Source organism: Mangifera indica, chromosome 5 (genome assembly GCF_011075055.1).
Source record: "Mangifera indica cultivar Alphonso chromosome 5, CATAS_Mindica_2.1, whole genome shotgun sequence".
NCBI classification, from domain to species: domain Eukaryota; kingdom Viridiplantae; phylum Streptophyta; class Magnoliopsida; order Sapindales; family Anacardiaceae; genus Mangifera; species Mangifera indica.
The window spans coordinates 18,645,261-18,665,984 of NC_058141.1; the positions used below are offsets into that span (position 1 = coordinate 18,645,261).

General features: G+C 33.1%; 3 protein-coding genes across 6 annotated transcripts; 2 read left to right on the forward strand and 1 right to left on the reverse strand.

The window, feature by feature from the left end:
* Positions 1 to 59: 59 nt before the first annotated feature.
* LOC123217089 (beclin-1-like protein) lies at positions 60 to 5,032 on the forward strand. 2 transcript variants are annotated; one of them, XM_044637853.1, is made up of 10 exons: positions 60 to 335; positions 1,252 to 1,592; positions 1,721 to 1,891; positions 2,243 to 2,367; positions 2,570 to 2,618; positions 3,017 to 3,175; positions 3,488 to 3,573; positions 3,978 to 4,076; positions 4,414 to 4,563; positions 4,667 to 5,032. In XM_044637853.1, the coding sequence occupies exons 1-10, from the start codon at positions 182 to 184 to the stop codon at positions 4,914 to 4,916; spliced, it is 1,584 nt and encodes a 527-aa protein (XP_044493788.1). In that variant the 5' UTR covers positions 60 to 181; the 3' UTR covers positions 4,917 to 5,032. The 2 variants fall into 2 exon arrangements, with proteins under 2 accessions (XP_044493788.1, XP_044493789.1); XM_044637854.1 differs by having other exon boundaries at positions 4,008 to 4,076.
* Positions 5,033 to 5,320: 288 nt separating this feature from the next.
* On the forward strand, positions 5,321 to 5,957 carry LOC123217095 (non-specific lipid-transfer protein-like). Its single transcript, XM_044637864.1, has 2 exons — positions 5,321 to 5,702; positions 5,786 to 5,957. Exons 1-2 carry the CDS (start codon positions 5,368 to 5,370, stop codon positions 5,808 to 5,810), a joined length of 360 nt encoding a protein of 119 aa, XP_044493799.1. The 5' UTR covers positions 5,321 to 5,367; the 3' UTR covers positions 5,811 to 5,957.
* A 1,894-nt stretch (positions 5,958 to 7,851) lies between these two features.
* On the reverse strand, positions 7,852 to 12,958 carry LOC123217091. Of its 3 annotated transcripts, none has more exons than XM_044637858.1 (11): positions 12,807 to 12,958; positions 12,551 to 12,581; positions 12,379 to 12,441; positions 11,701 to 11,851; positions 11,186 to 11,341; positions 10,948 to 11,053; positions 10,120 to 10,302; positions 9,281 to 9,446; positions 8,532 to 8,857; positions 8,254 to 8,343; positions 7,852 to 8,150 (listed from the first exon to the last, which is right to left on the reverse strand). In XM_044637858.1, the coding sequence occupies exons 4-11, from the start codon at positions 11,713 to 11,715 to the stop codon at positions 8,083 to 8,085; spliced, it is 1,110 nt and encodes a 369-aa protein (XP_044493793.1). In that variant the 5' UTR covers positions 11,716 to 11,851; positions 12,379 to 12,441; positions 12,551 to 12,581; positions 12,807 to 12,958; the 3' UTR covers positions 7,852 to 8,082. The 3 variants fall into 3 exon arrangements, with proteins under 3 accessions (XP_044493793.1, XP_044493792.1, XP_044493794.1); XM_044637857.1 differs by having other exon boundaries at positions 12,551 to 12,675; XM_044637859.1 differs by lacking the exons at positions 12,379 to 12,441; positions 12,551 to 12,581; positions 12,807 to 12,958 and adding an exon at positions 12,234 to 12,256.
* Positions 12,959 to 20,724: the final 7,766 nt, after the last annotated feature.

Here is a 20,724-nt window from a genome sequence, read left to right on the forward strand (position 1 = left end):
AAAAAATAATTATTAGGGAAATTATTTTAGAAAACCCAGCCAAAATAAAAAATACCAAAAAACCCTTAAAATGGAAAATTTCAGAAACACCCACCTCGCGTGGTGAAAAATTCTATACAGCCTTCAACTCGAGTGACCAGACTTTAATTTCGTCGATCTCAGCAAGGAATAAAGCTATGATATGATGAAGAAGGAAGACCTTCCGGAAAAGGGTCGGACCTTGTCGGTGGATCCTAATGTACCGCGATGGATGTGCCAGAACTGTCGCAACTACCTTTCTATCGTCGGTGCCGATTCTTACGCCGAGAAATACTTAAACGACTCTACTCGCTCCGGTTAGGGTTCTTTCTTTCCTGCCATTAATTTATAACAGTATCCATCATCAATCAGTTATATTTGTTGTTTTTATTAATCAGTTGTTGAATGTTGACTTATTTTAAGCCGAATTATTTTTTTAATTTATAGTTAATATGAATTCCTTGTTTTCCTTGTCTTTTATGTGAATTTTAGCTTATATCTGTATTTTTAAGTTCCGCATATTGTCACAATGGCGATTGAGCTTTTAGTGTTTAGATTTAACTTTTCTTAATTTTAGACCTGAAAGGTTTAAAGAAAATTGAAAGAAAACTGCAAATCTATACTGGAATAGGCTTTTGAAAAATACCTCTTCTCATTGATTGAAAAACTTACAAAACAGCTCTATGTATACAGAAATCTAAACTTACAAAACAGAATACAGCTGTAAAACTAAATACTCACCGTCCAGTCTTTCTGAACTAGCTGTTGAACATTCTCCTGATCATTGGTAGACTCACACTTTTCATCTCCATTGAGAGAGAGAGAGAGAGAGAGAGAGAGAGAGAGACAGAGCTATAGAGCGATGAAAAACATCTGAACAAATAAAATGAGTTGAGAATGTTTGACTCTTTTGCCTTTACATCACATAAAGAAAAAACGATGTCATTTGCTATTTGTTTTTTTAAACATATTTCCCATCAGCCAAAATGGTGCGTTTTGTGGATTTTGTCCAGATTTTTTTTCCATAGCATGACCTATACACGACTGAGAAACCTTCTGCGTTAAATGTAAGCCATTTGCAATGTCTTCAAATACTTAAACAGATTTCAATTGAGTGCAATCTAATGGGGTTATCATTCAGAAGTACTTAGGCTTATATCTTTAAATAATTTTTTTTTTTTTGGGGGAATTAAATTGGTTCTAATGACAAAGAGTTTGGTTTGACATATGCAGGAATGCAGGGCTCTTCAATTCATGTGGCCAACAGTGAGCTAGGTTCAACAAGGATGGATAATTCTTTTGTTGTGTTGCCAAAACAAAGGCTTCAGTCACAAGGGGTACCTCTGCGTCCTCGTAGTGCAGCTAGCCAACCTGATGTGGGCCAGTCTGGAAAATCAATGGATGAATCTTTTGTGGTTGTGTACAAGTCTGAGTCTCCAACTGATGGAAGTGGGACCCAATTGCCATCACCAGATGGAAGAGTAAATGGTCCTTTACAGCCAAACAACTCTGGCTTCCATTCAACTATAACTGTCCTTAAACGTGCTTTTGAGATTGCCACGACCCAAACAAAGGTACCCACAATGTTAAGGCGTTTTAACTGGTTTTCGCTCCTTTTCTTTTAATGTGTGAGCTTGTTGTTCATGTTTGATGTTGATGTTTTGAAGTATTTTGATTTCAATCTTTTGTGTCTCCTTTCTAGGTTGAGCAACCTTTGTGTCTTGAATGCATGAGGGTGTTGTCTGATAAACTTGATAAGGAGGTTGAAGATGTAACCAGGGACATCGAAGCATATGAAGCCTGCCTTCAACGCTTGAAGGTGGAGTCACAGGATGTCCTTAGTGAGGCTGATTTTCTCAAGGAAAAATTAAAGGTGCTTACTTGGAAACTGTTGATGTATATGATTCATCCTGCTTTTGTACATAAGTATATTAATCATTAGAACAATGCATAAGGTTGTTGTATTGAATAATATACTAGAAAAAATGCAAGTAGTATTTGGGAAAAGACATGGTTGTTTCATCATTTCAAAGTACATTCCAGTTTACTGTATATTGTTCAAGGAGCTGGACAAAATGATGAATGCAATTAAAGGCTAAATCTCTAAATTTCAATTACATTGTAGTATCCTAATTTATGAATATTTTGTTTAACTTATATCAGCACAAATAGGTTTTGGAATTTTTTCATCAGAAAATTGTTTTCTTCTCTTGATGCATTTTAGATCGAGGAGGAAGAAAGAAAACTTGAAGCAGCAATAAAAGAAACAGAGAAGCAGAATGCAGAAGTACATGCTGAACTGAAGGAACTGGAGTTAAAATCTAAACGTTTTAAGGAACTGGAGGAGCGGTGTGTTTCTTTAGCAGATACTCTTCAGATAATCAAACCATTTACATCCCCCGCTTTGTGTTTAACCATGATGTTCTCTACCTTTTTTTTCAAATTACTCTTTAAGTTAATTCTTCTTGTATTTGACATGCACTTTGTGTTGATAGACCCTTGTGGTCGGTAGTTGTTCCTTTTTCATGACTCTCAAACTACATGTTAACAGGTATTGGCAGGAGTTCAATAATTTTCAATTTCAATTGATTGCTTACCAGGTGAGTTGATCATCATTCCTGTCATTTTTGTCCTCTGGCAGCTGTCATCCAGTGAATTAGTTTAACTTGACTCCAGAAGTTCCTTGGGCTTCGATCATTACAATAATTATTTCATTGTTTCTTTCCCTAATCGGGCTTCCAAATTATCCTTAATAGTTGTATGAGAACATTTGTTCAACCATTTAATTCATAATAGATTGATTTGTTAAATATAGTTGATTGTTTTCTTATAGGTAATTTGCTATGCTGGTCTTCTATAGTTGGAGAATACACACTTCTGTTATCATCTTAATATAAAATTTACATAAGTTTTTGCACTAGAACCATAACTCATCTTCTGTGGGTTCAATTTTGCTTTTACTGTCATATTCTGTGATTAAATCGTTTTCTATTAACAGGAAGAGAGAGATGCAATCTCAGCTAAAATTGAAGTTTCACAAGCACATTTAGAGTTGCTGAAGAAAACCAATGTATTGAATGATGCTTTCCCTATCTTTCATGATGGAGAATTTGGAACAATCAATAATTTTCGTCTTGGACGACTTCCTAAAATTCCTGTAAGAGAAGTGATCATTTCTTTTGAATCTTTTGAAAATTTTCATATGCTGGATAATGGAAATTTTGCCCTTTAGTTGCCATACCACAGTTACAAACATTTATATGTTGGGTTTATATTTTGTAAAAATGGAAATAAATGGTCCTGCATATGTCTTTATACAACTACTGACTAGGTAAAGTGGGGATTGCTTCATGCCTTTCATTTGCTCTTTGTAGTATGGTCCACAATTCTTATTTTCCTGTAAGATGTTTTCACATATATTGGGTTTAAAACTTAAATTATGCTTTCAAAATGCTGTGGAAACATTTAGGTTGAATGGGATGAGATTAATGCTGCCTGGGGCCAAGCTTGCCTTCTCCTCCACACAATGTGTCAGTATTTCCGTCCAAAGTTTCAGTATCCTTTTCAGTGATGCATCTACTGATTTCTGCTTTCTGTTTACTTGTGGTATACTTGTTTGATTGATGATTTTAATGCAGAAAACAAATACATTCAAGTGTATACCCATTTATATAGATGGTAAAACAAATATATTCAAGTGTATACCCATCTATATAGACGGTCGTGCCTTTTTTAGCAACTTATACTCCTTAATATGAATTTATTGTTTTTGTAGCACAAGCTATCAAGTCAAGATTTTCAAATTTTTTACACAGGATGAAATTGACACATTCAGTGTCTAGTTAGCGTCAGTGTTAATTCACTTAATTGTCCATTTACAGGAGAACCTCTATTTTTCTAAGACATTCTGTAACCAGTCATGAATTTTAAGTTGTTCCATCTAATTTGTGCTATAAAAGGATACGTGATATCCTTACAGTAACTTTCAGCTATCAGATAAAAATACTTCCTATGGGGAGCTACCCAAGGATAATGGACAGCAACAGTACTTATGAACTGTAAGTACTAACTACTCCATTGGTGTTGGTCTGGGTTTATTTAAGTTGAAGGAAATGTTACATCTGTTACAGTTGAATGTGGTGCTTGTTTTAATTTATTACATGGTGTATAAAGTGCAGATTGATATAAAAATACTTGACTGACGCTCAAAAGCTAATTTCTTTGGCTTGAATAGAAATTATTGCTTTCAATACTCATATTATATGATGCAAATATCTGTGACATAGCAGAGATCCAGGGAGATGTCCTTAGATTTTGGATGTTTAGACCATGCCTCTGTTTCATTCATCAGTTTTTCATATTCTTCTTATCGTCGGATGTTAATTAATATCCTAGGTTTGGTCCGGTGAATTTGTTTTGGAGCACTCGCTATGACAGAGCAATGACATTGTTCTTGACATGTCTAAAGGACTTCGCTGAGTTTGCACATTCTAAAGACCTAGAAAATAACATTCCACCAGATAAATGTTTCAAACTGCCTTACAAGTAAGCTCTCTTTCCTCTAGAAAATACATTACTGATGTGTGGTTAGTTGTTTCCTTCTTTCATATTTCTACATGTTTCCTCTTATTATTGATGAATCGTGCAGGATCGAAAATGACAAAGTTGAAAACTACTCCATCACACAGAGCTTCAATAAGCAAGAAAATTGGACCAAAGCTCTCAAATACACTCTCTGCAATTTGAAGTGGGCTCTCTACTGGTTTGTTGGGAATACTAACTTTCAACCCCTTAGTGCTACAGTGCCTTCACCTACTGAAGCACCAGGTGCAGGCTCTGTGTACCCAAAGCGAGGTGCTGACATCAAATCCACAGCTCGCAACTCTTCAAAGCCATGATATAGATTTGTGATTAATGTTAATAAATTATTCAAATATGTAAATAGAAACTGTTGAATATGCTCAGTCTTGTCCAGCAAATAGCATGATTCCTTATATTTTACAATTTTTCCTGATATCAATTTTTAAGTTAATTCCGAATTTTGGTTATTTTATTAGAAGCAAATGCTGTGATAAAAATAAGCCCATACAAGATGAATGATGGCAAATTCAATCCCTGCACGATGAAACCCCTTCTACCACCCTAATGCAGTGTGCATTTTCATGGCAACCAATAACCAGGAAGCAACGTAATACTACTACTAGTAGCATACGTTTGAAATCTTAACTCATGAGACTTGCATGTCACCAACATAGAGACTTTACCGATCAGACCAAGCATATGTAGCCATCTATAAATTCTCCTCACAAATTATCAACCAGCAAGTAAAATAATTAAGGCAGTGCAATTATGAATCGCTTAATTGGACTCCTAACCATCCTCGCGTTTCTTACAAGGCCAGCCTTGACTGCGCCTTCATGCTCTACTGTTAAGCAACAACTAGTTCCCTGCCTTGGTTTCATTAAAGATATCACAGATCGGCCCTCAGATTCTTGTTGTTCCGGCACCAAGGAGATTGGCGATCAGACCAAAACTCAAGGTGATCGTCAAGCTATTTGCGAATGCCTTAAGAACATACTGGCGGTGGCTGGAACTTATGATAAAAACCGCATCCCTCAAATTCCCAAAACTTGTGGTGTACCCATTTCTCTCCCTCCAATTGATTCTTCAACTGATTGTTCCAGGTAATCTTTCCCTCCTTTTTTTTCTCTGTTTTGTGTTTTTATGAAACTGGAAACATTCTGATGTCGTATTTTTTCTGATGCAGGGCTATTACTGAATATGTCTTCTAATCATCTGGGAACGTTTCCCTGCTAGCAGAAATTATACGGCCACGCAATATATAGATGTAGCAAATAAATTGTCCTGGGCTGGGATACACAAGCCAATCCATAATGCAAAATAATCAATAACAAATTTAACGAACTAATTGACAGTAATTATGTGCTGTGCTGTTACAATTTTACTTTTTCTCTTCGAAAATTATCTAATTTAAGAATATGTTGCCTTCCCATTAAACAAGGAAAATGCATATAAATTAAAAGGTAAGTAAATTTCGTATTGAAAATTTTATTTTCAAAAATCAATGCGCCTGGCAGAGGCAGAAAGGCAAACGGTGAAAGATAGAGGTTTGCTGCAAACCTGATATTATTTTATACAGAGACTTGTTTATATTGTAACTTTATGTGATAAAGAAAATTTTCTGGAACTATTAAACACTTAATTACGGGCTGAGCAGGCTTTGGGTGGTAACCTCTGGAGCAATCTGGTGGTTCGTCCACCATTCTGCCGCAATGGTCGTCGTAGATTGGCCGCAAAATCTGTTGCATAGAGCGTTGCACACCAAGGCTTGTAGAGCCCGTTTCTGTCGCCAGAGCGTCTTGATGTCTGTCTTCTGTTTCAGGTAAGGATTTGGCAAGCTTCTTGTTGAAGCCAGTGGCCTTGAGATAAGCAATACAGCATTAAAGAACCCAGTTCTTCAATCCAATAATTGCTCATTCATCTTCTCGAACATTAGAAACGCAGTACAAAAGATCAAGTATACATTTAGTCTGATCTTTTATCGTTCAATTGAATGCTAGTACCAAAGGGCTTCAATTATCTGACAATGTCACATTTTTCAAAGATTAGAAATTCAATATGATCCCTTACAATTGGTGCTAAAGATTAAAAGCAAAGTTCAAATTAAACTTATATGACCTGGCTAGCTTATAAAGAAAGAGGTTTAGAGCAGGTCCAGGTCCAGCCTCTGCTGTTTTCAGTGAGTATGCCAGAAATTCTGAAACATGTTGGCATAAAATAACAGCTCTCAACATCTCCATTGTGTTGTGATTAATGAAACCAGGGCTTTGATAGGGGCCGGGGAATATTACTAAAACTACCACCTCAGAAAGAAAGCTTTGTTAAATGGCAAAACTGACTGAGATAGAATCCTCAAAACAATTTCTACAAAATAAAAGTGAGACTTAATATTTCCTCTCTAAATAATTCCAATGGAAGCGCGACAGACTAAGAACGCAGACCTGCAGTAGAGGAAGAATTGCCAGAACGTTAACAATGAAGTAGGAGGTCAAATATCTTTCCAGTGCTGCCCGATTAACAGGAGAATTTGATCTTAACGGCTTCTTAAAAACTTTTAATTCTTTCAGAACTCATTTCCAAGCCTCTGTTGAATAATTGGCTAAATCCTTCTTGAATATAACCCATTTTTAAAGAATAATTGCCTCTCTAAATCAGATTTTTCTGAATCCAATCTTCAAACTTGGAAAAAAGAATAGATAGAGAGAAAACTGCATGAGCCAAGTTTCATCGTTACATGGAATAACCTGTCAGAGTATTCAATAGTAAGCAACACAGAAGAGGATGACTGAATGTTCCAACCATCAAATCTCGTGGTCAACTTGGATTTTGGAAGTCTGGTTAAGCTTGTACGACCAGATTTCTCTAATTGGAAGAGAATCAGCACAAATTAATAAACGTAAAAAAATTTTATACAACTCTTTGATTTTCTGAAGTTTTCAAGGCAGTCAACACCCTATCATATGTCTAAAATTATTAAATTTTCAGTGGGTAAATTCGATTACAATAACTAAATTATTTTCCGATGAAAATAGCGCACAGAAGAATCCAAAGTAACGCCCGTACCGTATGTAGAGAATGAACATTGCAGAAGGGGGAAAAAGATTGGGAGCACTGCAACTTACATTTGAAAGACAGCATTTATTTCTATAAAATATTATTTGTGTGATTTAAAACCTATCAGTGAGGTCATATAATCAGGGAGGTTTTAGATGGTCCTGACGAATAATACATTATTAGGGATGGAAAATGGTATGGTCCTCTAACTTTCCCATTCATTAAAGTTTGTCCTCAGTCTGAAAGAAAAGAACATTACAAGAAGAAAATGGCTACTTTTTCCTATTGCGTGCTAATTTCAATTAGTCTAGATTACTACACGGCTCAAAAGATCACGATTTGTAAGTAATAAAAAAAGCAGAATGATGTTTTATCGGTCTAACTTTGCCGTGCCTAACATTTTCCAACAGAAAATAGCTGCACCTTTATTTAGGATTTCTCTTCATCCGACTGAGAGCATGGCGGTCCTGGGACTGAATCAACAAAGAAGTCCTCCACTGAAACAAGGTGGGACCATTAGTTTGCTACCAATGATACATTAAATCTTCTATCATAAAGCCCAAAAAAAAAAAAAACAACAACAACAACAATCCGCATTACCTATATCCTCTTTATCTGGGGAATCAAGCAACAGTTCTGAATCAGAGGGCAGAAAAGGGGAACCAGGATAGTTTCCCAGAGCTCCTAAATCTGCAAAAGCGCCAAACAATCATAAGGTGAAACATTTCATCTAAATTACAGATGACTACAATAAATAAAAAAGCATAAGACAAAACATTTTCTGCTGTGGGTTTGGGAACAAATGTGTTTATGTAGCAACACCAGAATTTCAGCCTTGACCATGTCTATCAATGGACTGTATTGGATCCAGAACATACCCCCCAAGTTTGACAAATCCGCTGTTAGATCTGAGAGGCTAAAATTCCAGTGAATTTGATCCAGTGATCTGAGGCAGTCCCTAGAGTTTCCAGCTCCACCATCCGGTCCAAGCTGCAACCCCACTGAACAAGCAACATCTGATGTATATGTTGTATCAAGTGTACATGTGTCTACACCCATTCCTGACATGTCTGATGTAGTGAAGGGGAAATGGCCACTAGATGCCACTGATGGAGGACTCACAGCCATCTCTGACATGGATGACATGCCACTGTTTGGAGGAATAACTGGAGTTACTTCTGCTGCACTGCTGTCCATAACCATGCTGCAACAAGAACAGTAGATACAAAGCTAAACTTCCAAAAAAATAAAAGGAATGATGATGATAAGGATTTCATTAAACTGCTAACATTTTGACCATTCAAAACTTGATTATACTATAGACAACATATAGTTCAAACACAAAAACAAACTGAATAGAACATTGTATGCTCACATCAAAGTAGAAAATTTTCTACTGAAATTTTGTTCAATGCCCTAACCACAAGATGATCATGGACATGACTTCCAAATATGGGCATGAACTAAGTCAGAATTCTATTATATAAGTAACTACTTTCAGTACAGATGTGATAAACTTGTAAGAGAAAAGCCAACACACATTGGATAAATCATCATGTGACCAATTCATATACATGAACCAAATGCAAAATATCAGAAATTCTAGGGCAGATAGTAAGATTCTCACTCATTCCCCGAATTCATTTGCATGGGATGAAAATTGCCTGGTGCTGGTACTCCATTGACCACATGACAACTTGAGATTCCACACCCCAAGGAGTCAAGGTGAGGTTGACCAGCTGCTGGCATTGGAGGTTGCTGAAGCACTGGATACCCCATAGGTAAGTTGTTAACTGCACTGAAAACGAGAGGAGTTGAATACCTTAAAAGTAACAATATAATAATGAACAGTAATAGCAATAACTAGACAGGCAAATGATATAGCGGGCACCACTAACTTCAAGCTCTCACTCAAGCATAGAATTTACAACACAAAATGTTACGTCACACAAAATAATCCAAGAACCACATTTTTATGGAATAGGATTGAGACAAACAAAATGTTTGGGGGATCTTCAACACCTACAATATCTAATTGTAATAAATGATAATTGACATGTTTTAAAAGAGTCTTACCACCCTAACCTGTGAACCAGCACTTGTAATTGTCCACCTGTAATAGTTTTGACATATGCCATGGTCTTGCATGGGTTGTCAGCAAAGACAAACTCATGATTTTTTTTTTTTGGCATAAATGAACACTTACTATGCACACCCTCCAATATTTAACTTATATTAGCCTTCCAGGCAAAAGTGTTTAAAAGTATCAGTAATTCTTAGGATATAGCAAATGAAGACTTAAAAAGTATCTATAAATTTTATTGAGTTGTATTTATGTCTGACATGTATACTAAAATGAATATAACTTCACATTCTTATAAAGTCATGCATATAGAATATATGGAGTTGTACATTTATCCTAACATGTGTGCATTTCGCAATGATTACATATTATAAAGATCTTACCAGGCATGGGATGAATCCCATTTTGTATGGGAGCCAAAGGAAGCTTTGGAGGTACTGGATACTTCATTAGATGATATTGATGCTCAAGCAAATGATTGAATAAAACAATTTGCTTCTTCAGCTTCAGCCTAATATAATAAGCCCTAAAGAAATCAGCATTTTCTTCTTCCAACTTCTGCCACACTAAATTAATAAGAATGATAAGAAAAACTATGTCAGACTAGAACTCTTCCTTCAGTTTCAAAAATTAAATATAAATCAATTATAAATATTGACTTCAAACAACAACTCTTTCAAACAAAACCAAGAATATATTTTGTTAAACAAGAAAATTATTATCTTGGCAGTTTCAATGTCATTAGGGTTGGATTAGAATTAAGCTTGTTCAAGCTCAAAAACGAGCTCAGCTCGAATAAGCCTAAAACGGGCTTGGCTCAGGTGAACTCGAGCTCGAGCCTAAGAGTTATATATTTTTTAGCGTTTTAGGGTGTTCGATTCATCAAGCTCGCGAGTCTAGAAAATTTTGATACGAATCAACTTAAACGACGTTGTTTTGATCAATACGTATTAAAACATCATTTTGGTCATTTTATGCTCAACTAAAGTACTAAGTTGAGTCCAAACTTGAGCTCGACTCCCCAAGCTCAAACAACTTTGAGGCAAGTTTTGTTAGAATCCAACTGTAAATGTCATTTTTACTTTTAATGAAATTCAACAAAAAGAAATATAAACCAACATTAATTTCATTAGAACACATTACAATCAATAAAATGATAGGCCACGTACACTCGCTAAGAAGAATGGAAACAAAAAGTTTGAGGACCCTACCCAAAGTTGTAAATCCAGGATCTATCCTTGCACGAGTCAAGAGGGTTTTAACAACTTCATCTCTATTCATATACAACTGTAGACACCTTTCTATTAAGTTCTGGACCTAAAACAATAAATTTCACAATAAGTATCATCTCAAAAAATAATAATAATAATAATAACAACACAGTGAAACACCTCTATTAGTCAAATACCATAAAAAATCTACTGGAAAAAAAAAAAAGGTTCTTCTTACAAGTTCGATATCTTGGCGTGAAACTTTTCTTCCATCATTGCTTGATGCAGATATTGAACCGGAGTCTGCCAACGGAGCCTCTGTTGTTTGGTTGTTTTGTTGATCATTTTGGGATTCATGCGAAACTTGGGTTGAGGATTGTATTTCTTGTGTAGTCTGCAAATAAGTCACTTCAAACTCAGTTACAAGTAACAAGTCTTCAGTCATTGCAATTGGCATTCACAGATAACCAAATAAGAATGTTGGACATAATCATAGCAATCTTATGAACATGAATTTTGAGAAAAATATAAATCAGCAGTATAAAGAATCAATAACACTTAAAAGTGGGTGAACAATGAGTAAGAAAGGCGTGCAGAAAAGTTTAGGTCCCAGCATTACACGGAAAATAATGGCGAATCCTCGAGATGAAAATTAAAAAAAAAGAAGCCACTTCAAGCAACAATGAGAAACCAAAAATTATGAGGCAGAAATTGTACATTAAACCAGTAATAATAAAAAAAAATTCACAGAACCTGTGAGTTCTTCATTCCAGCTGAATGCAAGCTGACAGCATTTCCTTGCTCAGCATATATACTTTCCAACTGCAGTTAAGATTTATAATTGACCAACACAAATTTGTTGGTGTATAAATTATGACACTTCATAAATTGAACCAATTTTCACCTGGGAAGAGGGAAAATAATGATAAATCATTAGGTGAAGAAGTCAAATAAAATAGGCATATATTATCAAAGTGATCGAGGGGTTAATAATAGATCCATAAATCCGTCAAAGAGCTTCAATTAACAATATACACAATAACCCATTTCTCCAATAAGTCATTCTCTTCAATAAATACAACTCCCGGTACTACACTGCAGCAATTCACTGAGAACAAAGTGACAAAAAGTGCAGATTGACAAGCCTAATTCTATTACCAGCAGAGATAAGTAACAATAATCCTCCATAAAAAGCATTTCCTAGTAATAGACAGAATGGAAAAAAATCTTTGTAGTTTGAAACCAAAACACGCAGCTATATAACATAAAGCGGCAAAATATTTTACCATGTAAGTATAATTCAAGTTCAACAATAAATTCTAAATTAAATAATTCAGATCTCAATCTAGCAAGTAAATCTTGCTCTACAGAAATTTCCACAACTACCTAACAATTTGAAAACAGTATCGTATATAATTTTGAATCACTTACCCTTCTATTTCGGGAAGCAAAAGTTGCGACTGTTTGGCAAAGTATCATATAGCAAAGGCAGTGCTGCCAAAATAAATTTGTTGTTAGCTAAAAGAAAGTAAATGAAAAAAGGGAGAGGGCCATAAAATTCAAACTAACAACCTTAAGTAGAAAATTTCTGACAAAATTTTACCTTTAATAAAGATTCAGTATTTCCAAAACACCTAAAACATAAATAAATCCAACTTTATTACGACAAATTAAAAGATCTTCATGGTCTTAAAAACTCAAGATTCGTGCCGGAATTATATAAATAAACTGAAAAGGAAAAAAAAAATGGGTATGTGAACAGAAAAATCAGGAGAGTGTATGAACAAACTCAATTAAGAGCTCAGAATGCACTGAGATATGAAGATATTGAATTGCTATGAAGGTTAAGCGATATTTACATGAAAACAAAAGAGGAGTAATTGAGAAATTTTGAAGTTCACAAGCGTATGAAATGGTAAATAAGTGACATGTTTGTTGAGACTTGAAGCGTTTTATAGGGTTTGGTGGGAAGACATTGCTGGAGGCAAAAGTGGAGACTCAGAAGAGAAACAGAGGGAAAAGGAGGAAAAAAAAAAAATTCACCGAACTCGCGATTCACTTTTTTAATTTTTTTCTATTTTTATTAATATAAAAAAATAAAAGAGGAGTATATTCTTTCCCATATTTTAAAATAAAATATTCCTTACACGGCTCAAACGGTTGAAGGACGGCTTCGGTTTTAACGGCGCAAACTGCCAACCGTAGGATCTCTGTAATCACGGTTCTGGAGGGATTATTACATCAAACGGTCTACGTTAAAAAGAAAATTCAAAATTCATGGGTGTCTGTCAAATGTCATAACAGTAAAAACGAGTTATTGATGGATGGATTTCTTTTTTTATTTTTAGATTCCTTAATCTTTCTAAATTTGAATCATAATATATATTTTATTAATGAAATAAATTAATTAATAAAATGAAATTTGAGATTTCTCAATTCACGTAATATATATGGAATGGTATTTACATTGTATTCTCAAAAAGAAAAAGAAATGACAGTATATATTTATGAACTTATTTATTTGAAAATTGTTAGAATAACAATAAGATAAAGTGTTGTTTAATATAGGATTGATAATTTACCGAATTATATTATATTATCTTCGTTTTGTGTTTAATTAGATTTTTGTAAGAGATTTTAATATTAATTCGATTTGAATTAAAAGACCGATCCAAAGGAGATGACAAATATTAAAGCGGAAACTTTAAATTTCTATTCATCTACATATTATTTTATCTTGTTTTGTAAAATATAAATATTTAATTTATTTATTTTTCATTATTCCTATTGTTCAAAATTTCTATCTATGGTTTTTTTTTGGATATACTGTGGATGATTTCTTTTAAAAAAAAAAACTTCGGTGCATTTAATTCCGGATGGTTGACCGTTAGGTTGGGGGCAACGATAAAGAAACAGTTGCATTTTCTAGTAGAAAAAAAAAATCATATATATTTTTGTAGAATAACTATTATTTAGCTATAATAAAAATAAATGTATTATAAAATAATAATTTTTTCAAATTTAAGATGAAAAATCGTCAGCATTAGGCCTCTCAAATAAGTAATAAATTATTTAATACGTAAATATATTCAAATGAAATAAAAAAAAAGAAAAATATAAAGTATAAATCATGATAGTTAGATTATATCTCATATCGTATATTAAAAAACTAATTTTATATATTATATATTAAATATCGTATTGTATAATATAATATTTAATAAATAAAATAATAAAAACATATAATTAATATATCATTATTTTAAAAAATATCATAAACACTTTTAAAAATTTAAAAATTTTCATTTATATTCTTATTAAATTATCATTTTCTCTAAAAAATGTATTGATCTGTATCAATAATATATATCATATTATCTAATACGTTTATTGTATCGTATTAATTATAATAAACTTATTATATATATTATTTTTTTATTTATATTACATCATATTATAAAATATATATCATGTAAAATAAAATATTGATAATTATGATGTTAATTATTTGAATTTTGGGGACATAACATAACATAAATGACAAAGGGAAAAGGGGAAAGGTAATGCAATCCAAGTTGTTGATTGTTGTTTTACATACAATTCCGGACCTACATAACATGCTTCACAATTTTTTCTTTTTAATGTTGGGGGGCCCGCTAAGTATGGTCCAGGCTCTAAAATCTTCTCCCCCATCAACTCGATCCTTTGATTTTGAGTGAGATCTTACTGATATATATCTATATATATTCTTTGCCTTACAACACTAGTATGGTCCATGGACCACCACCCTCACCTCACCGTCACGGTCTGATTTAGACTATCGTTACACACTCAATAAAATGAGATGACATGATAAATGCATTAGGTTTGAGATTATTGGACCTTATCCCCATTTTGCAATAATCTACCTTATATTATATGTTTTCACTATTTATTAACGTTTAAATCAAAACCAAGGTTTGGTCTTCAAATACTTTTTCACTTGTTAGTGCGGAAATTATATTTTTTTACCCATGATCAAACTCTAATAAAAAAAGACTTAACATGATATAGTTAAATTTTTATATCGTCTTTAACAATTTACTTTTTCAAAATTCTCGTATCAACCTAAGTTAAATAAAATTTTAAAATAACTTTTTATGTAATAAATATATCATCAGCACTCTCTTTTTATGTAACAAATATATCATCAACACTTTTTTCTATATTCATTTTCAATCTCTTATTCCTTACAAATTATTATGATGAGTTTGAGTTTGGGTAAGTTATCGTTTCAATAGGGTTGGACTTTGTAAGGAGAGCTTTTAGTAGGTTTGACTTCGAATAAGTGATGGTTGTAATGGTTTAATGGTAAACTTAAAAGTAAAATTAAAAATAGTTAATATTAAATAAAATATATATATTAATGAATAAAAAAAGAAAATTTAAAAGATTTAATGTAAAATTTTAATAATTATATTAATATTTTATATATGCAAAACTAATAATTTTTTGAAATTTAGGGGGGGGAGGGTAAGGGGGGTAAAAAAATTGTGTATATATCAAATTAAGATTTTTTAAAAGTCAAGGGAGTTAACTAATCCCCCTTGACCCCACCTTATTCCATTTTTTATTTCTAACCTTAAATTGAAAAAGTAAAATATAAGTTTTTGATTTGTAAAGAAGTTTGACAATTTGGTGGATTTGAATTTGAATGAACGATAATTTTAGTAGACTTGAGCTTGGATGTTTTGGTAGGTTTGGCCTTGAACGGATGGCAATTCTAATAACTAAAGTTTCAAAGCTTGAATTATAAAAACTGAAATTTAGGTTTCTAAATTTGTAAATAAATTAAATTTTCGTATTTAATACATTAAAATGTAATTTACCAAAAAGAGAAATCATTCTTTATAATTTATTTCAAAGTTTTTAAATAGGTATTCATCATTTATAATATTGATTTTTTAAATAAAAAAGCGTGATTTAAGTTGGAAAATGTAAATCACTCAAAATTAAAAAATAATCTGAAATTTTAATTAAAATTTTCTAACACGAGAGCCGAGGACATTTCAGTGGCTTTAGGGTAAATAATTCGTGGAGCTGAGTCATCTCGTGAGCCATCACGAGCCAAGCATGCAATGCACGTGATTAATTTAAAGGACATAATTGAAATGCTATAAGGAAAGTCAAATTAATTAGCAGAACACGTAATTAGCGTCAGAAGAAAAGAATGAGAAAGTGACCAATAAAAAAATGATACATGTGACAGCTTTTGTTTGCTTATACACACCAATCAATGAGATTAATCACATTACATCTTGACAGTGTTGTCAGAACGGTGACCATTCAGGTTCGTCGGTCCGACATGCACGTGGCATAAAAGTGGAGGCGGAGCGTGGCATTCGTGTGGCCTTTTATTGCCTTGTGATTTCGGGTCAATATTGGGAAAAGCTGTAAGAATTTTCAAAATTCCCGCTATGGTTGTCGTGTTGACAAATTGGCGCCTTTTTATTGAAGGTAGAGGCAGAAATTCTCTTGCCAATCAATCATGTTGTATTTTCTGATTTATAGTTGTTTTCTCCAATTATTATTTTTTGTTTATTTATACGCTTGAAAAAATTAAATTGAAAAACGTCAATGGTGACGCCGAGCAAGACAACGACGCAAAACTTATCACCACAAATTTTGTACTTGTCTCTTGTGATGGATACTGCAACCTACCTCCTCACCTTTCTAATTCTATGGGTTTATGGGTTGTGTTTATTTATTTATTTTTTCTACTGACAAAATTTTATTTGAGCAAGTGAAATTAGGTCACTTTTTATCTCTTAATTACCAATTTACCACCGAAACACAACCCTCTTAACCTTAGCATTTTGGCGTATGATGGTGACACGTGGGCTTCACCATCTGTCCTGCTCATCCTTTTATTCGCCCAGAAAAGAAAAAATCTCAACTTTTTATTTTTATGAGTTTTAAATTTTCTATTATGACCTTTAAAATTAAAACACAGCCATAAAATGGGTATCATCCATCCGTATAATGTGAGTTATTCAATATAGTTTTGAAGTTCAATATTCTTGTGACGAGCGGGCCACATGCAATGATTTTATTGCTAGTATATTTCTCACTAGCAATATGTGAAAATATCCTCAACAAAGAGAAAATGATTCATCGGAAAAACTAAGAGAGATACGGAGAATATAAACTGACCATCTGTTTTGTAGTTATTTTGATGAATCTTCCCAATTAAAGATCTTATATTTACGTATGCTCTTTTCATCTCCTTCATTACTTCATTAACGCGAAATAATCTGGTGAGAAGAATTTGTTAAGAGAGAAAACAGATTATATACCAAGTCCATTTCATGTAGGACTCTTGTTTTTCCGAATATGAACAAAATTAAGAGGCTGGAAAGTTGAGTTTTAATAGTATCAAGTGTCCAAGTCCGAACCCTTATGACGCCTTATTGATGAATTGATGTGCAACCATTTGAGGGACCAATTCTTGGTTTCAACTTATTATGGGAATTATTGGAAGGACCACTTTGTATCACCTTCATAAAGTTTCTTCGTCACATACATGTTGTCCATGTCCACACACACTTTTAAGAGTCGAGTCTTTCTGAGCCACTAAGTAAAATGTTTGTGTCCAACCAAGGGACAGCGCCGGCCACTCATGTCATGGATCTTTTGGCCCTCACTACTTCCAAACCAATTTGATATTGGGATTAATTAGTTGGAAAGATGTGACACAATGATTAGTTTGGGCGATTGATTTCCATACACCAATCTGCTTAAAATAAAATATCAACCTGTTTAATATTTGATTAAAAATTAAAGCTGTTATAGTTTTCAGAACCAGGAAATAGAAATGATTTGCTTTTATGATGTTTAATAAGTAATTTCTGAACAGGCTGCTTGGAATTGACACTTTCAAGACTGTAAATGTGTAGATCTGAATGAGAAATAGTCCTGTCCAGTCCATCTCCTACGATTCCATTACTAAGGGATGGTGGTGGAGTTCCACCGCAAATCAATACGTATCAGTGTAAGATAGCGAGCAATGATGTAACGCTTTTTCATACGTACAACTCAACTATCAATTATTAGTTTATTCCTGAAAAAAATATATGTAGATATTATATATTCTCAGTCACCTTTCATTCCACTGTTGAAATCATTATCAAATAAGGATGAAAAAAAGAAGAAGAGTGATTAACGTTTTCCACTCTAAGGTCTCAAAACACTTTCCACCTACTGTCTAAATAAATCAGACTTCTTCCCCATTCCCTTTCCCCTTCACCCTCTTCTTCATAGATAGTTTGGTTAACTCCCACCATTGCTATCGCAGCCACTCCTTACCCTTGCAAGCCAGTACTCCACACTCCCTCCCTCGGAAGACATCTTTACCGCACACCCACCATTTCTCACCACTCTATCGCATGCCTACTCAACCCCTGCCACTATTATCGTCATTATCTTTTACCCTAACAAGTCATCTAACACTTCTAACCCGATAACTACCATCTCTCACCTCTTTCTCACATGCAACTTTGCCCAACCCACCCATTCAATGGCCTCCACTACCTTGACCAACCATTGTTGCCCCTTTCTTGCTCATCATCCAAGTTATATGTAAACGATGACTCACATTTCTGCACCACAATTGTCTTGTCTTTCACCCATAAAGATGATGCATGGCACAAATGGATTGTTATCATTGTAGGTGACACATTGGTTACAATCAACATTGTTAAGGTGGTGGTGGCATTCACAGAGGCCATCAAAGACTTCCTATAAGGTGGAGGAGGAGACGATGAAATTATAGGTAATGAATGTCTTTCAATTGACCATGGAGGTGAAATTTAAATAAAAAACTGATAATTAAAATCTTCAAACTTATAAAATGTCAAACTCTTATAATTTAAATATTAAAGTGAAATTTATAAGGGGATTTTTTTTTTTACTTTTTTTAATGATAAAATTATTATTTTACTATTGTAATATTGTTATTATTAAGGTTGTGGGGACTGTCAACTTCCTATGCATCATGTGTTCAATAATATGCATATTAATAACAATAACAGTGTATGTACCAAGAAACTTGTCATGTTATGTGTCAAAGTTCAATTGAAAAATTGAATTATTGGCACATAACATAACACCTTTAGCACTAAATGGTTTCCATTTGATGATATGGAAAAACCCCTATTGGCCACTTATATTTCCCCAATAGCGATGGTCGGTTATTAAACTTGCATGTTATGCTTATTGTAATTTGGAATTTGGCCCACTAATTATTTTTTAGTGAAGTCTGAAAATAAACTTCACTTAGCTAATCTAAAATAGTAAAGTCGGTTGTCATGTTGAGATCCAATATAACACAAATAAGGTAGCATAAATAATGTTTTATATATTAATATTCGACCCCATATATATATATATATATATATATATATATATATATTTTGTTAATAACAAAAGAAAAACTTACGAAAAGAATATTGATACTGGAGATTTCGTCTTATTCAAAAATGAGAAAAACATTGACTCTTAATCAACCTTACATAACAGTTTGACCAAGAAATAAACAACCCACGTCTAACAACTTCTAAAGACGTGAAAAGACTAAAACAAACAGAAAATACCACTCTTAACAACTAGAATATTATTTGATTAGATAATAGAATAACTCAATTTATATATATATATATATATATATATATATATATATATGTGTGTGTGTGTGTGTGTGTGTGTGTGTGTGTGTGTTAAAATATAATAATTATAATAATAATAAAATTATATATAAATATTTGGATATATATAATATATTATTATATAATTAAATAATATGTTTTATAAATTTATATCGTTTTCTGGAAACTATAGTTTTATTTAAAGTACATCAAATCACCAGTGTGGAAAAAAGGGGCAGTTTATGCTAATCCTGATAAATGTGTTCAGTTTATTATGGGTAGTCAGGCAAATCTTATCCCTGAAAGCGAAATTTCTTTATTTTACAATAAATTCATGCTGGCCATTAGGCTGCAAGCAAATAAAGTGTAATACCAAGTGAGGTTTCATACTTTCATTGTATTAACAAGACTTTGCAAAAAGGTTACCAATATTGTCTTAATATAAGATGAACTGACTGATTCTGGTAATCTGGTTTTATTTTTTAAAAGTGGGGCCATCTACCGTCTAAGTGGCCGACGGTGGATAAGGAAATTAAAGCTAATCCGCGGCTCATTACCAATTCCAACAATAATACATAATTATGCCAAAAGACTATTTTCCACTTAAGTTTTAGTATAATTTTAAAAATACATTTGTGACAACTAAAAAAGTTAAATATTTATTTATAGAATAACTTTTATTAAAAATTTCAGTTACAGATAAAAGTAAAATTATTATTTTATTACTAAAATCCTAAAAATTTTATCATTCTCCTCTAGATTTTAAAAATTAACATTTTACCCAATTCTTAAAGTTTGACAAATAATATTTTTTCCTCCAAACTTAGGGTTTATTTTTTCCCCTCTTTGGCCACAAGCAACAATACATATTCTCATCTTCTGGCTCTCTTTGACAAGATTCTTTTAGAATCAATATGTCTTTATTGATTCGTCTAAAATCGACAAAGATGTGTTGATTCCAGAAGAATCACATCAAAGAGAGTTGAGAGATGAGAATATGCGTCATTGTCAGTGGTTGAAGAGGGGAAGAAAATAAACCCTAAGTTTGGGAGGAAATGTTACTTTTTAAAGTTAGAAAATTGTAGGAAGGGGTGAA